At 39.7% G+C, this 17,648-nt stretch overlaps 1 protein-coding gene across 2 annotated transcripts in view; it reads right to left on the reverse strand.

The window, feature by feature from the left end:
* The window catches only part of tmcc3 (transmembrane and coiled-coil domain family 3), a 42,789-nt gene that overhangs the window by 19,855 nt on the left and 5,286 nt on the right, over positions 1 to 17,648 (reverse strand). The window contains exon 1 of one of the 2 annotated variants that reach the window (XM_053863256.1): positions 7,473 to 7,680. The exons of the other annotated variant lie outside the window; for it this stretch is intronic. Coding sequence (XP_053719231.1) covers positions 7,473 to 7,475 — 3 coding nt within the window. The 5' untranslated portion in view covers positions 7,476 to 7,680. Of the gene's footprint in view, positions 1 to 7,472; positions 7,681 to 17,648 lie in introns of those variants that run through there. 2 annotated transcript variants of the gene reach the window in all.

Consider the following 17,648-nt stretch of genomic DNA (forward strand, 5'->3'; position numbering starts at 1 on the left):
CGAACCTTAATCTGTTAAAGGTATGACAATGTTAATGTTAGCCTGGATGCTAGCCGACTGTTGTTTGTTAAGAAGAAATAAAAACATACTGTTGTACATGTATTGTATTGTTCATGTTGTCGGACACGGTAGATCATTTGCGTCGCTAATGTGTGATACGAAAGAAAGTAAACAAACGGTAGTCCTTCCCCCGTTGTCCTATCCATTATTGTTTTTAAATAAAGTACTTTGGTATCCTGGAAATCTATCCACACTTCATATTCCCACTTGGTTTCAAGTCAGCTCCGGTGCCCCCTCGGTTTGAAGGGTTCATTTCAAGTGTTGAACTGCGAGTGCCCTCGGTCTTATTGGGACACACTACACTGGCACGTGACGCGCAAAACCCAGTGAGAAATGGGACACAGCCTAAAAATAAGTGAGAGAATAAGAAAATGAGAATAGACGAATGTAGAAACATTAAGGTTCACCATTGTACAGTACATAGGTTACTCATTGATATGCATCCCTCATTAATGACTCACTGCCAACAACAGAAAAACAGACCGTGGTAAGAGCTTCTAATTCAAACAACCTAAAAGAAACCTTTGGCATTATACCACAAGTCACACTCAAGAGTTCCTCACAGACAGTGCATTTTAAAATGTGACTCATTTCACTCTTGACGCACCTCACACCTCACAGAGTGATTTTTTTTTTTTTTGGATGCCAGTTAGTGCTTCAGTCAAATGGCTCTGCATCACATCTGCTACGCTGTTTAAGCCCAAGAATGAGGACAAAAATGTCAGGCAGTACACTTCATCACGAAGAGAATCAGCACGTGTGAAGCTGCAGCTCTTTAGAAATTACAAATCAAAACAGGTTAGTGTGTCAGAGCATCAGACACGCGGCCAAGTGCTTGGTAATGCGTTCCTCATTAGCAATGAAAATCAAATTAGCAGGAAGAGAATGATCGTGTAGGGCAACGAAATTTGGAAACAGACATCTATTCACAGTATAGGCAGAATGCCCAGTGAATCAAAATGTCAGCAATTGATCCAAGTCTACAATTCAAAAAGCAACCTTTATTAGACTGATAAATGTAAAAAAAAAAAATGAAGATGTAGGAAACAAATTTTGCTCAATGACATATATTTTGTAGCTCAAGTGCAACTAAATGCGAAGGGGGATAGGGAATTGACACCCACACTTTGATCAATGATATTTCCATATTTAAGAAATTAAGAAACTGCTAAAGCAACTGTTAAAATGATAACAACATGTATACAGGATGCAAAATTAGGCCACTGAATGTCATGAGTGCCCAAAAGCTCCAGACAGAAAGCAGCTATTTCTTCACGCAAAAAGTGAAGAGCTCAACTGTGCACATCCAGTACCCCGAGGAACAGAAAACATTCAACTGTGGGAACAAGATGAAACACACTTTTGACTGGAGGTGGATCTTTAAGTCACTCAAGTCCCTCCTCCTCACTCAACAGACACGTTTTCCTCTTCTTCTTCTTTTACTAATCTAAAATCCCCCACAATCCAGAAATTCTCAAACTTAACAGTGTCATAACACACTCACACCTTTATACCATCCAAACAAGATCAATGAAATGTGAAGTAAGTTATGAATCGCCCAAACACAACCTGTACTCATTAAATAGCCACACAATTTTAAAACATTTGCTTTTGTTAGTTTTGTGAATTGGCCTGAGCCTTTGCTCTAAAACCCAAGTGACCATGACATGCTCAATTGATCATTGTACGTTTGTAGTTGGCTTCACAAAGTGTGGGATCCACAATTGTTTCATTAAGTCCATTAAAAGAGTGAAATAAATGTACCACCCACTGGAGTCATGAAGGACTTCAGTGTCTGCTGCTGCACCTAAAAACCCATCCACCACATTGAGGTGGACAATACATACAACAAGCGTTTTATTCTATAGCGTACAGACATTCGACAGGCTCGGCGAAATAGGGCCTGAATCCAAAGTGACACATTTCAGTTGACTATCAAAACATCATGTTCGTACAATGCATCTTCAAATGTCATCTCCGAATCACTTCATCCACTCAGTGTTCAGCGCCAATTACGCCGTCTAATTAGGAGACGGGCCACACATGAGCAGGATTCTTCTAAATGTGTTCATTCATGTGCACGTTCCCTCCCTCGCACAATAAATTGGATGCGTTCAATCAAATCTGCCCGCTAAGTGTGAGCGAATCTGCTCCACATGACAGGATTCTGAGGGGAAAGGCAGTGAGCAAGCAGGATCTTTTTGATGGGAACAGTATTTGTGTTATGGTTAATCCGCAGCGTGTTACTCACACACTCTGCATTAGTTCTGGTGCCGATTCACTGGCGGCTTATCCTCCTCCATCTCTAATCCAGAAGCACTGAGTGCGAGACATACGAGATAAACTTGTGCACCTTCCCAATAATGTTAGAATCATTCCATACGTGGATGCCACCTCCCGACTGCATCCTGCATCATTCTTGTTTTAGAGAGGTCGAGGGTCATTTGCTTCAGGATCAGTGATACAGATTCCACCAGTTGCCTTGGCAACGTTCCCGCTCGAGCAAAGCCTGGCTCACACCTCGCCCTTAATGGTCAATGAAGCGAGTTGCATGTGAGGACCCATCAGTCAACCCCCATTCAGAGAAAATCACTCCGCCTATTCTGCCCTCTCCCTCAATGGATAAACAAAGGCCACAGTTTTCACTGACGTTTGTAGTGCTGATGGTGTGTGTGTGTGTGTGTGAGTGCAAGTGTGTCTATAGGCCACAAGACAATGCTGGTGGACACACCGGCTTCCTGTATCCTGCAGAAGTAGAACAAAACAAACTCAGGACTGTTTGTTTGCATATAATCAAATGTAGAATTCCTGCACTGACCTTTAATTTGGATTGCAAAGATTGTCATGGTCCCATTGACTGACATAAAAACAGAAAATAGACGAAGATACATGTCAACATAATTCATTCCTGTGACGCTTTAAACTAGTTTTCTGAAAACTGGCAAACAAGCGAGGCTATTAAATGCACATCCAAAATTATTATTCTTAAACATTATTTTATTTTCAAATAGTAAAAAATGTTTTATTTTTTATTTTATTATATAACTGTATTGTTTTTTTATTTGTTTCATAACTTGACATTATTGAGTCAAGAACATGTATTTTCTATTACTAAAAAAACTGATTTGTGTCACAATTTAATTAAAATTACTATACGCTTCCACTCCCAAATGTAGTCATTTTCAGCGGCTAACTCCCAGTATATTGTTTGAAGTATATCAGAGTAGTCAGGGCTGGATACTGAGCTACAACAGACACGCAACACCCTGCAGCAGTCAGCAATTCATCACACCTCCCCACAGACCCAATATCATCCACTCCTGATGGTCTTCTATTCATCATGTTTTTACGACGCGAGGAGAACTCGAGAATGCCTGGATCAAAACCTATTCAAGCGCGAGCAGCACATGCAGGGACCTTGCTATGAGGCTGCAGTGCCATCATTACCAAATGATTCAATAAAATAAAATATCTCTGGTGTGAGCACGAGCCAATGAGGAGCTAAATCAGGAAACCCACCTACAGTGTTTTTTTTATTTATTGCCTGCTGCACACCGCTGAATAAATTGGCTAAATAGTAAGCATTAATCTCAGCACCATTTGGGCCCAGCTCTCATTCATATCCACCACATGCTGGCAGAATCTGAATGTTTCTGGAAAAGATCACGCAACGACAGCTTAGCCAACTGACAGCATTAGATTGTTGCTTTTATAGATACTCCCAACTGTTGAAGTGTCTTTAAACAGTCTCCTCCCCAGTCACGACGTATCTATGGAAGCATGCAAGACATCCAATCGGTTGAATCCTCCATGCTTCGCTCAAGTTGAGGAGTCATTCATGGCACAAATACTGAGCCATTACATGAAAGTTTTCATGTCTCTGGACAAAAAGACCCATCTACCGCAGAAAAAGGAAGATTCAGGGTTTTTGATACCATGAAGCTTTATTATTGACCTTGGCCTGGACCCACAACAAGACTCCTTCAGTTCCATCTTTCTTTCTCTGAGTGCTGTACAGTAAGCGCGTTTATTATTGAGTGCACTCATGCCTGTTATTGAAAATGTCCCCTTGTTATTTTATGTTGCAGTCGGTCAGTGTTGTGTTAATGTTTGTCAGTTGAGTGACTATGAGTCGTTTATTTCTCTTGTGATCAGACCCAGGATTTCTTGCTATGGACACAAGATGCTTCCAAATCACCTCCAGAGAGAAAAATCTAACATAATTATTACACAACACTCATGACCCTCGCTTACACTGCAAGTTTTATTTATGAGTAGAAACACAATGCAGCCCAAGTACATCACAGTGGGAGTCATGAAGGAATATGTGTTGCACTTGCAAGAGCTATTTAATATTCAATATATAACATTTAATATTTAATCTATTTTTACTTTGTTCTTTTTTTCGCCATTATTGCTGATTCCCCCCAGGGAGAGTCGATGGTTTATTCCAGCAGACTTACTTCCGGGTCAGTCTCGGACCTGGTGACGAGCTTTTACACCATAGTTGCTATGTCTCACTATATTCTGATCAGGCATTTTTTTCTTCAGAGTTTCAAGCCGCCTTTTCTTCCATAGTTTTCGGAAACAGTTGTGTCAGATCTACATATTTAGCGAATCACCCAACAAAAGATCGTCTGTATCTTGGTGGAACAAATGTATGTACGACAACAATCTAAGACAACGACTGTAACTTCAATTGAGGAACAAGACCTGCCAAAAAAAACATGTATTATAGTTCAATAGCATCTGTCATGCGAGTTTGCAGATATTTTTGTTTTGAGGTTTTGATGAGAGTTTTGATGTGACTTTCTATGGTTCTCAGTAAATCAAGGTTTTATTGTCATTTTGCTGGCCAGTCAAACTAAATGCACTTTTACAGACTTTCATGAAGTACAAATCCCCCAATTTAGTCCTGGATTATAAGTATTAAATTTGTGCTAAAATTGATCCCAGATTTATTTATTCATATCAAGCCTGCCTGACTTTTAGCCTTGAGTTTTCATCACGATAATCTTTTACAAATAATTTTAAAAAAGAGAGCAGTAAATTACATTTTCTTTGAATTCATTCTGTATTAGCAAGAGCAAAGTAATAAACACATGCTCACACTGTGGTCATTCTTTTTCAGTCAAATAGTTTTTTTTAGTTTATCATCTAATCTTATCTATGTTGTGTATGTTTCTTATTGTGGTCGTGGTATTGTATGTTGAGTCATTCTGTGAGGCGACTATTCCATTACGCCTCCACTCTCTACCTGGTTGAGCAAACCTCTTTCTTCAGTTGCTTCTCACCAGTGACAGCCAATCTAGCAAGTGTTATAAAATACAGGCAGTGTATGAAGTTGCAATGGCTTTAAAGACCTTTTCTAACTGTTTTTTTTCTGATCTCTGACAAAACGTGGGAATCTATAGAAAGGTCTAGTTCATAGGGCTGCATGATTTTGGCCAAAATTATATTCACCATTGTTTTTATCAATATTTGATGATGATTTTTAATGATACAAGGGAAAAAATGCACTTTCATTTCTTTATTTTAAAAAGAAATATGTAGTAAATGTGTTGTGAAACAGTTGTCAATGCAAAATAAACTTTTAAATATGAATAAATTATTACAAAAGTAAATAATAACTCCCAAGAATTTAGGATCACCATAGGATAAACAGAATAAATCTGCTACTACGTTGTGAAGTCACAAAGTGCAACTCAATATGAATAACTATACAATACAGAAAAAATATGTAGTTCTAATGTCCTCTCTATTTCCCCGGAGCATATTGTGCCAGCTATTTAGCGATAAAGTGAAACAAGGGTAGTGCAGGTTGGTTTGAATCTCATGAACCAGAATTAATTTCTTCCCAATCACTGCCTATTTATTTGGCAGCGTACCAACATGTTTGCATCCACCACACACTGGCATCGGACGGGACAGGTCACATGTCAGCAATTGACAGCTCTCAGTCAGACGTCGCAACTCTGTTTTATTATGTTAAATATACAGACATGCAAGATATCAGTTGAAATGTATTTGCATGGTCTCCAAATTAGGATGCAGAATGCGAGCATTTGTCACATCAGAACTGCAAAAGTGAATATTGCTGACGATCAGTACAGTTTCATCGTGGCAGCCGAACTCACCATCATGATTAAAATACAATTAATTGTGCAGCACTACTAGGCAATATCAATTAAAGAATAATAAACAACTGTTAAATCGTGGAGCTGCAACTATCAGGAGAATTAAAAAAAAATAGCAGAGAGAATTTGAAACACAACAGCATACATTTCATTTAGAGCATAGGAGGCTGTGTTTTATTGTCAAATCAGGTTTTGAGGAGACTTTCCACTTTTTTTGGAATATGTGCCTTCAAGACCAAATGACTAACAACACAGTCACCACTGCCCCTGAGCACGGCGCTTCATCCTACACCTACGCAGTGGCTAGCAGTAAATATGTTCTGGCTTGTCTGCAGAGACTCTCCGTCAACGTACTGTGAATTATGCCCTGACAAATCATCCAAGGACATGAAGGTCCGCCTCCATGTGTCGGGTTTTCAAGGTGTTATGAGTTGAAATTCCTGTTTTCCTTCATGCAGACAACAGGACAAAATACCATGGAGCTATTATTCACTGTAATGGACGCGGGTGTCAGCTGGAAAAACCCTTGCTTACATCTCACACAAGCATACTTTTTTTTATTAACTCCAGCTGCACTTTCATCAGAGTTTCATGTAAGACTGTGGAGTGGCCGGCTGGAACATTTTTCACAGAGGCGTAACTCTACTTAAAGAATCTGACATACTGGCCTGCATGTGTTCACACATGCAAGTCACCCTGCAACTGGGTCACCATTGCATGTCATGTCACTCAACCTTTGGCGTGTTCATTTACTGACACAGGTCTGCCAACATTGTATACATTTACATAATTCGGCATGAAAAACAGGACCAGTCAGCATTAACAATAAAAAAATAAAAAGCCAAATCCCCCATGGTGGGACGACTAAAAGACTACTTCACCGTTTATAAACAAGCGATCTACTCACAGAGATACACCTGGCTCAACCGTGAATAGAAAAAGATAATTGTCCATTCAAAAAATTAGAAAATGATGCATCCTCCACCATGACCAAACATGACTCCAGAAACGGTGAAGTCTATTATCCAGGAATGTTATTATCTGTAATAACTTGGTGCGGATGATAATTACACAATTGTAAACACACTCAACGGATATTAATTGCATTAACAAACAAGCAGTTCATTTGATCTGTAAATAATCTTCAATTTTACTAAATGGAGGAGTTTCCAGTTCAACAACTATTGAGCTTTGATTGATGGACTGTCGTTCCACAGCTAAAACGTTGGCAGCGTGTTGACTACTCTCATATCGCAGTCACAAAACAGCACTCACCATGGTACCGTCGACTGTCTGACTGTTTCCAGACTTCTGGGTAACTTTCCCCCGCTTCAGTCTCGCAACCTCGGGACATAATCGCCACAGTGCGTCTCATTCTCAGCGCCAAACTTCTCCATGACCGTTGTCGGCGACTCGAACACCATCACGGTTCACACACTTGTCGCGGGAGGAAACCGAAACCGAGGCATCGGCGTGCGCCTCTGCCAGCGAACAGCGCGGTAGTAAGTAATCCTGAGCTCCCGGAGCCACACAGGCACAATGTGTGACTACGCCCCGCCCACCGCGGGGATAGCGAGGGAGGGGCTGTGACAGATATCAAATGCATCGATGTCACTCAAAAGACGCGGAAACAACATGGTTGTTCTGGAATTGAAACGGTAATACAACTGGTCGAGTTAGCTTAAAATATATCCAAAAATAAGCAGGTGACAAGTATAAACAATGTCTGTGGAGATAAAACCTAGCAGTGGTCAGAAACCTGCCAAACGCATATTTCACTTTCTTCATTGCAGAGAATGGCTGGAACACAATTGAAAAGTCCTAACTACAGGAGACCCCAACAACTAAAATAAAGACAATGGGTAATTATAATGCTTATTTTGGTCTGTGGTCAAGTACGACTCTTATTTGACTCTTATTTTGCTTTGGCAGGTGTAGAGATCAGTCATTTATAATTCCTAAATATGGAGAGGTTGGTACAGGTCAAGAAGGTTTATTTGAATTAAAAAATAAATAAATTTGAAGACCTAATTAAAAATGTGTTTAAAGTATTGAAATACCATTCAGGTGTTATCTGTGTGTGCAAAATAATTCAGAAACCTTCTTTTAAAAGGAGCATCAAAACCTTTTAGCAACACATCAAAATCTTAGGCGCATTTCTGATCTCCATCTCACTGTGAAAATGTGTTTGGGAAATGATCTGAGAGGAGAAGCCTCATGATGAACATATGCTGATGTTTCGTCAATTCGAATGCTCAACATTCCTCTCCAGGAATCCCACCCTCTTCTTGTTTTCGTGTCTCAAAGGTTGAGAACTGGTTTACAATTGGGTCAGGCAAGCGGCCATCTGAATACTGCGAATTGGATAGGTGAAGTTCAAATTGCCAGTGAAAGGAACACGGGCCTACGCACACAAAGGTCCGCAGAATAGGTCGTCAATTATTCAGAAACAATTCTGTCACTGCCTGTAAAATTATTTATTTACTCTGCGGGGCTGGAAAATGATCTGATGCGCTGGGATGATTGTCCAGACACATGTTTAGATATTTATAGTCACAGGAAAGTCTGCTACACATTTTTAAAATCTCTTTTAATCTGCTTATCTTTTAGTCTTATGAAAACATTAAGTGCACTTTCAGTGAACCAGCTGTTAATTGTTGTTAAAAGTCCGCTGAACACAGTAACACTGTTTCCTTTGCCAACAGCCACAGAGGGGAGTAGTTTCTGACACTGTTCTACCAAGCATTTTACATTTATCTGCCTGCCTTAAAAACCCAAATCACCTGACTGTCTGCATGTTTGCCTCACACACTGTTGCAAGCAGGACTGGGCTTGTTTTGTAGTTTTTCCACTTGGAGATGAAGAGTCACGTTCTCCCGCCTGCGTGGTGACCACCTGAGGGTGATCCTGCACCAGTTCCTTTAAAGCCAGTCAAAGAGTGCCGGAGAACTTGAGCCCAAAAAAGGCTTCACCACCACCCTTGCAGACTGATCTGCGCTGGCAGCTCAGACTTCAGACACCTATTATGCCTCTCAGACTTTGATACATCCACTCCATTTGTTAGTGCTGGCACTGAACAATGAACTTCAATTACACTTACATTTATTCATAATTAGCTGCCCTCTGGTGATTACACACCTCCTACTGCCGTTGGAGCTCACTGAGAATGAGTTATGCATTAGGAAGGATTTGCATTGAAGTCCAGTTTATGGTAATGTATATCACAGAATACAATAAACAAGGCTGTTTTCATGGTAATGGTGCACAGCTAGTCTTTTATTAACATGCACAGTATGAGAGTAGAGTTGTGTGTGTCCACATTGAGGCTGACATTAAAATGTAATATGAAGTAAAATTACTGAAAAACAAGAAGTAAAGTTACATTACATTGGAGTGTTATGGGTCCCACAGTGGGGAAATACAACGCTAGCCGGTCAGTCAGACTCATGTTCATTTCACCAAAGAAAATTATTTGACAGAAGTCTACTGCATCTGTAACTAGAAGCAGGATCTATATATGTCTAGTTCTGAGTTCTAAATTGTTGAATAACAAGGAACACAACTGCTCATCTCTTTCCCCAGGTCAGCAGCAAGGTAGCAGTAGTCCATGGTGACTCACTATGGTACTTCTTTTCCCCGTGACAATTCGAGTGGCTGAAAGCCCAGGCTTAGAGCTCGCTGAAATAATTTCGTTTTACTATGAATAATACAAAAAGACCAGAGCATTGACTTGGTGACTGGAGCATAGAGGAAAGGATGTGTGCTTCCGTAGAAAAGCTTTCAAAGAGCAGCCACTTTCACACTGCCAGGTGTCTTGTAATATGTCAAATAAAAAATATTTACATCAGGACCCAGATGGGCTCTGGCTTACCCTAAATACAAATTGGTGGTGTATGAAACTAAAAGCTCATCGGGAATCCTGGGAGATTTTTAAATTGAAAATTGATAGGATTCTATTTTTTATTATAACTATTATTTCTCCTGAAAGCTGGTAACGGAATACCTTTAAACTAACCTTTGACCTTCTGAATTAAAGGGGTGTGTATGTTTGAACATTCTTGTAATGACCAACTCATTCACTTCTATCTGCTATCAAATATTGAGGGTTTTTTTTTTTCGGCTCAAGTGTGTGCTGAAATCTGTGCCACTTAAGTTAAAATGTTCTTGTCAGAGTGATGCAGTTAAAACTCGGTAACCAAATGTCTTCTTCATTTTTGGAGTCACAGCAGCGTTTAACCACCAGCCTCCATTGTTTCCTTCCCTCTGGGTTTACGTTTGTGTTCTTTATGGCCATCCGGCTGTACTTCCTGCTTCTGTCTTGGCCCTGACACCAGAGCAGCGTCTGGAGACCTCATGCTGATACTGGTGGGAAGTTTCTGTCTCAGGGAGATGAGATACGGATCTGCGGAATGTTTAAAGGGAGGTCGGAACATTCTGTTCACTTGCGATGGTAATTAGAATGGTAAAGAAGCTGGGTCCACACCAGACTCACCACAACGGAGGTATCAGAATATAAAAAGCCTGATTGCAATGGTGATGATTTTCAAGACTGGAGGCGCAGAGTGGTTCCAGGTGGAACAATTGCTGTGCAGGTCTCACCCACCTTGTTGCCAAGCGTTGAGCATTTTCACTTCTTCATGTTCTGTAAAGCAATATCTTCTTCACATGCTGAGTGCCAGAGTGTGGGCAGCATGTGAAGTGGTAGCTGCAAAGTCATGTGATTTGAGACCCTCAGATCAGTCTGAGATATACTTAAAATAGGGTCAATGGCTGTTAGTCTGTAATTTCATTTTGGAATGAAGGAAGCGAATCAATCTGTCGTCACTGTACAGATACGTCTTGTCAAATATCAGGATGAATTTCACTTCTGTTTGACCACCCACCACAGGCAGCTCAACATGTCAGCATCACTCAAAGCCTGGTAGTCTTGTCTGAAACTGTTTCAGTCATCCACGGCAAAGCTTCTGTCAAGACCTGGAAAATAACACGTCAATTGTTTTGATTCAGGCTGTCACTGCTGACCAGATCCAGGGACTGAAGTGGCATCAGACATAACACTATTCTGAAATATTCTCTGAAGGCAAAAGGCGATTCCAGAGCTACACTTGTTACTATGCTATTTTCTATTCTATACTTGCACATGAGTGATTTTAGATATCATCCACCATTGACCTGTATGCATGGAAGAAAATCAACAGGACGCCTATCTGGCTGTCACAGATCATAGACAAGCAATGAAATCGGGTTCAGAGAATATATGCATGCTGATGCAGACAGCAACCTCTGAATGATCATCCTGTGATATAAAAATAAACATCTGACCAGACTTATTAAAACCCAAAGAAAACTTTATTCGCAGCATTTGTGCAAGTCTTTCTCATCTTTCTCCTCATATCTCAGTCTTTGATGGAGCCGCCCTGCTAACTGGCACAAAATTGGAACTTCTAAAGGCAAGAAAAAGGCACCATGTAGCACAGATTGAAAAAAAAACTGCCTTCCAACGATTATTGATGTGTCAAAGGTTTGTGAGGCAGCAAATCTATTGTCGCCATAGCAACTGTGCAACTCCTTGTAGAGGACAAAACAACTAAGATCCAGTAAGATTCCAAGTCTTCAAAACAAAGACAACAAACAAACCAAAACAAAAACAGAAGAAACAACCAAGAAAACAGGAGTTTAGAGCAGAATTATGATGTAGCGTTATTAGTACACTTTACATTTGTATTGAGTGGGCGACGTCCATAGAGTGTCGTGTGGTGCTCTACCAAACCCCAAAGGAGGCTTTACATGCCCACTGCCGCCTCACCAAAGGAAACAAGCAGCGAGTATGAGTAACAGTCACTGAGAGTTACATGTTCAGAAACCTTCGGCAGTCATTCAGTTTTATGCTAGCCATACAAATCTATCTAAAAAGTATTGCTCTGGGTTTGAGTTTGACACGTGATTCACGGGCACCTAGCATGGGGCATATAATTCCTATTGGATGTTTTTACAAGGCATGTCTTAGATGGTCATTATGGGACAACAATGAACATCTCATGCATTCAGTTTTTGCCATGTTGGCTGAGCTTACACATAAGTTACAGGAGCTCAGGTAAGTTCAGCGTTATTGTGACTTGACCATTGCACAATGTGGAAGAGTTCACAAAGATAAATTGCTTGATATTTATTCATTCAGTTTTACTCACTCTACATTCTGGCGCAACTTAAAGTATAGCTAGAAAGATGTTCAGAGAGCCTCCAGCAAGCAGCTTCAGTCCACCGCCAACTCAATCTCCTCATGACAATGCATCCATCAAAAAAATAAATAAAACAAAATAAAAATTCATGAGCAATTGGGAAAAAAATGCTAAAAATGGTCGCATCTGTTAAGCAATCCTGAAAAAAAATCTGGATTCAGATGCTGATACAACTCATTCTCAAAGCTGAATCATTTGTTTCGAGTCCCATTGCATATATTTCCAGAAAATGTAATGCAAATCTGTTCATAACCTTTAATGTACTAGTGAACACAGATAGACAAACAGACATCAAAAACATAACCGCCTCGGCAGCTGTAAATGTATCCCCAAATTAGTCACTTACAATGCTCTATTGTTGGTGTCACAGGAGATTAAGAACTTGTTTTTCATCTTGTTATTCTGCAATTGAACTGCCATGATCGCTTAATAAGCCAAACCAACCGGCTGACATTCCTGGAGGATGTAAATCAAAACCAGTCAGAGGAATTATTCTGGGACACGGCTTCATGATGATTCAGACTGCAGCTACAGCTCACAACCAACCCAATATCGATAAACAAACTAAATCCATCTTAACCTCTGATCTTGATTTCATAGATGAAGTGGTGGAGAAAAATATTTTCAGGCACAGCAAGCAGAGAGCCGTGCATCAGGGGCAGGAGGGAGGCTGCTGCGGCGACTGCCACTTGGCAAATGGAATCGGTGACTAATGAGTCTCAGCATCCGCGTAAATATCAGCAGAAAACTGGAGTGGCAGCAACAGAGATTAGGCTGATCCTCTTGTAGTAAGGAAGTCCTGCAGCGACTTGCAGTCACTGTCATATTCATGGGTTAAAGCCATAGTTTTGCTAAATTATAAGGCGGTTATTGAATCAAAGATTGCCTGATGCACTTGAATAGCCAATGGCAATGTTGTAAAAGGAAATGTTTCATATAATTCATCTGCCCGTGAAATCCTGCAAGATAAATCAGTCTGTGTTAATGTCAAAATGCATAAATCATCATGATCAATAACGCTTCCATTATTTCATTGTAGCTGCCATACAATATGTCCACATGTAAGCTCAGGGATTATTGTTTGATTTATAAACATTATTTGTTGTATCTCACTTATAAACCTTTATGAGAAGGAATGCACAAGCAATTATTGAGATGAAAAAGAAAGACATATAAACACTACTATAATAAATAAACAAGGCTCCACATGGCCAGATGAGACAGAATTTTGACCAAAACATGTGGTAAACAAGGAAAACAATTTCAATTGTATTATTCCTTTTATGGATGAATACAGTGGAAACAGCCTGGGAAAACTGGTCTCAAGAATGTACTGTATAAACTAATATAGATACAAGAGATATAATGTAGATACAATTTTTGAAAAATCACTGAACCTTATTTGTCAAAGCAAAACACACGAAAGACAGACATGTTAGCATAGCTTGTGTTAAACACATATATCAACTAGTTCCAGACTATGGAGGGAATTTGTCTGGAAGAATATAACACCCAAAAGATTACCCCTTTAATGTGGTAAACTTTATTCAGGTCTGTGCAATAATTCGGTTTTCCAGTCTGTCATGTAACTGTGGACCTTAAGTGTGACGTGATGGCCTGTTGTCATGTCCACGGTTTGCCTCTCCTCCAGTTATAATAGCATTGAAAGGTTTCACGCAACTCCAACAACAGCGTTTGGTGTCTTTTATTAAATTCTGACCGCAGGAGATAAAATTTGGATACTGAATTACTGTTCGCATTAATGGGAACATCAATGGAATAAATCATTGGAAAAGCAATTTGAAAAATTGAAGCTTAATTCTAGGAAACATAAGTATCAAATTTATATTTATGGGGTTAAAAAAATATTATTGAATGGATGCTATAATTCAGATTTGTATAACAGATCGATGCAGAGTAACAGCTGAACCTGCCAGATTTCTGGGTTGTTTTTAAGCAAACACTTGAATAAAGTGACAAAGCTTGTCAGTCACAATCATCCACACAAACCAAAGGATATTAAAATATGTGCAGCTTTGTTATTTATCATAGTCTCCAGTCTCATTCGAGCACCGCTTTTGTTTTGTAACGGCAGTGTGTACACATCCCACCCAATAATGTTCTTCCTGTTGAGAGGCCAGCGCCAGCTCTATTGTCTCTCCAAGTCTAGGGGCCAAATTAATTCAGATAAGGGCCAGATTTAGGATTCATTTGTTAGTGTCCCTTTTGCAAACTGAATAAAAGAAAGGAGATGAACCCTTCACCTCCTCATCGGTCTTATTCTTTCTCCATTTTCTTTCAGGCTTTGTTTTGCAGGCTCTTTTCATGCTGGACCGTCTCCTTATTATTCAGCGCTGTCTTTTGTACTAACCTGGTCAGGGGACTACTAAGTGACTGGGGCTCTTCAATGGGCCTGTCTTGGAGGGAAAGGTTAAGAATGTTTTTAAAGGAGTAGATTTAAGGTGGCTGGGGTTGCTGCCGAGCAGCAAACAGATGTGCTGCTGTCAACTGTAATCTCAGAGCAGTAAAGTTTAACAGCAGCAGTCATGACTCCACCCACAGCAGACCCGGGATTGAGAACACATCTGACAGTTATGGGTCAACTAAAATTCGTGGTCACTGTTGCCAGCACAGACTGGAGACACCCTGGCTCAAGAACGCTTTTAAAACTTTTCAACTGAGTTTGAGTGCCACACTGAAAGAGGAGATTTTGGATAAAAATATTTTAACATAGTGAGGTATTTACAAAGTTGAGATCATCAGTTTAAAAGTGCTACTTGCCTATAAAAAGACCCTGTCTTTACACTTTACATGTGTCAACCTGCAACCTGTTTAAATTTAAGTGTGTGATGTGAGCCCTTATATTATGTGTGAATGCTGTCGTAAATAAATGGCTGAAGCTCCCAGTGTCACTTTGAGATAAAGATCTGAGGGGTCGGACTTTAAAAGCAAATGTCATGGGAGGGCTGGTCAGCGACCGGTCAGTGTCTGATGTGTCATATCCCTGGATGCCCACGTCACTATCCGGCAGTCACCACCCACCGGTGACATTTCATGGCCAGACGACAGATGCTTTTTGGAACGGTGACATCTGTGGTGGTATGTGGGCTGTGAATTCAAAGACAAAGGTGAAAAGCAGATTCACCTCTGCATCTCAGTCAACCGCGTTTTTATGTGGCTCATTTAGTATTGAGTTCATTTAGTAACCGAACTTTCCATGATAGGAGATGTCATGCTTTTAATGTCTTGAATAGACAATGGAGGCAGCTCAGGGGGATCGTTGTTTATGTGACCTCTTCCTGATGCATGCCTGAGCAGATTCTGAGAGGAATGGACCCCCACACTCCAAACACTGGCCTCACAGTACTGAAGAAAAGAAACAAACAACAGCAATAACCTTTGTTTTGATAACTGTGAATATTCATAGACAAAAAACAAATATAACATAACAATAAAAGAAACCATTACATGAGTGAGACTGAAGAGATTTGACTGGCTTCTGGCCACATCTAACAAAGTTTACCAACTTATCAAAAACATGTTTCATACTATATAACCAGTTTTCTACAGTAGGATAATGTGTATCTTTTCTAAACAGATTGACCCTCTGAAGATCAGAAGTGACATTTCTAATCTCTGTATCCCATGAATCACGAGGCAAACTCATTTAAACCGAAAATGATGATGTCCCCTCCAGTCCTTGTCGATATCATGGACCTCGAAGATTACAATGTTCAAGCTTTGCTTAGTAGGCGTCGATGTCAGCATTTAGACCCCGTGCACATGAATTGCAGTCCTGATAGGACTTTATTATTGATTGTTGCAGCCAAAATTGCCTGATTTTGTGATTTTTTTTTAATACAGTGAAAGCTATTTATTTGCTATTTATGGTCATGGAACACCATGATGGGAAATAAGTACCTTCGTAAATGTTGCTTTTCAGCCTAAAAAGAAAAAAAGAAAGTAAACGAATGTGCTTCATTTCAAGTGTAAAGGCTTAAAAGTCGCCACTTCCCAACTATACTGATGCACATCAGATGTGTGCACGCTCAGCAAGTACTGTACAGTTTATTGTCATTATTAACACCTCACAAACACCATCTTAATATTTCGAGCAAACCTTTATTTTCTAAAACCATAAACAAACAAGAAAGGAAGAAAGCAGGTGACCACAGTGCTGCTAAAAACGCTGGGAACACTGAGAAACACTTTAGTGCATATTGATGTAATGAGAAGATTTTATCATACTATATTGCTGTGCAGCAGTAATGTCTCAATGAATGTGTTCATGTCACTACTTTTGATCTGATCCAAATCCTGATAAAGGCCCCTGCATTTTTAACTCATGTCATTTAACCCTACTGAAGCTGCTGGTGAAATGTTTTCATTTCACCAGACTCTTGCATATATATATATATATATATATATATATATATATATATATATATATATATATATATATATATATATATATATATATGCAAGAGTTTGAGTCAAGAATAACTCAGCTGTTAGTCCTTCAGCCCTTCAGTTTAGCTTTAGCAAAAATTATTTGAGCTTTAAAGCAACTAACATCAAGTGTGAAGGATTTTACTAGGCTACATTTGTTTGTCTTCATGTCCTTTATCTGGTTACCTTGGTGAAAACATTTCTACTGGCATTGTGGTTCCGTTTTAGCTCAATTCATTGTCACAAAAATATTTCTTACTCAGTGGCTTATTGCACACAAAGGGATTTCAACCCTTACAAAAAAATCTTACGCTTCATCACCTGTTTTAAACAAATTCATCCAAGGATATTAAACTGACTCAACTATACACTTGTGAAAAAAATAGATGATGGGTTCAAACACTACACAGATGCAGAGAATCAAAGAAAGGTCAGATATGTGTTTGTAGCTCACAGCTTGTTTCGGTTCTTCGACCCAGGAAGCTGGAGGTCACTGACAAGGTTATAGGTATATACATATGTACGTTTGTGTTGCTTGTTGTTTGTTGTGTACAAACAATACAAGACAGAATATTACTGTTGCGACTACACCAGACCTGGGCAAAGTGCGGCCCGGGGGCCAAATGCGGCCCTTTGACTGTATTTATGTGGCCCTCCTGGAGTTAGAGCAAAACTATAAAACTGACATTGTTGTTGTCTCTGACATTTTGTCCTATGGATTGTTTTTTGTTTATTATGATGTAACTGAAACATAACCTTCTTG

The sequence above is a fragment of the Synchiropus splendidus genome, chromosome 4 (genome assembly GCF_027744825.2).
Source record: "Synchiropus splendidus isolate RoL2022-P1 chromosome 4, RoL_Sspl_1.0, whole genome shotgun sequence".
In the NCBI taxonomy this organism is placed as follows: Eukaryota; Metazoa; Chordata; class Actinopteri; order Syngnathiformes; family Callionymidae; genus Synchiropus; species Synchiropus splendidus.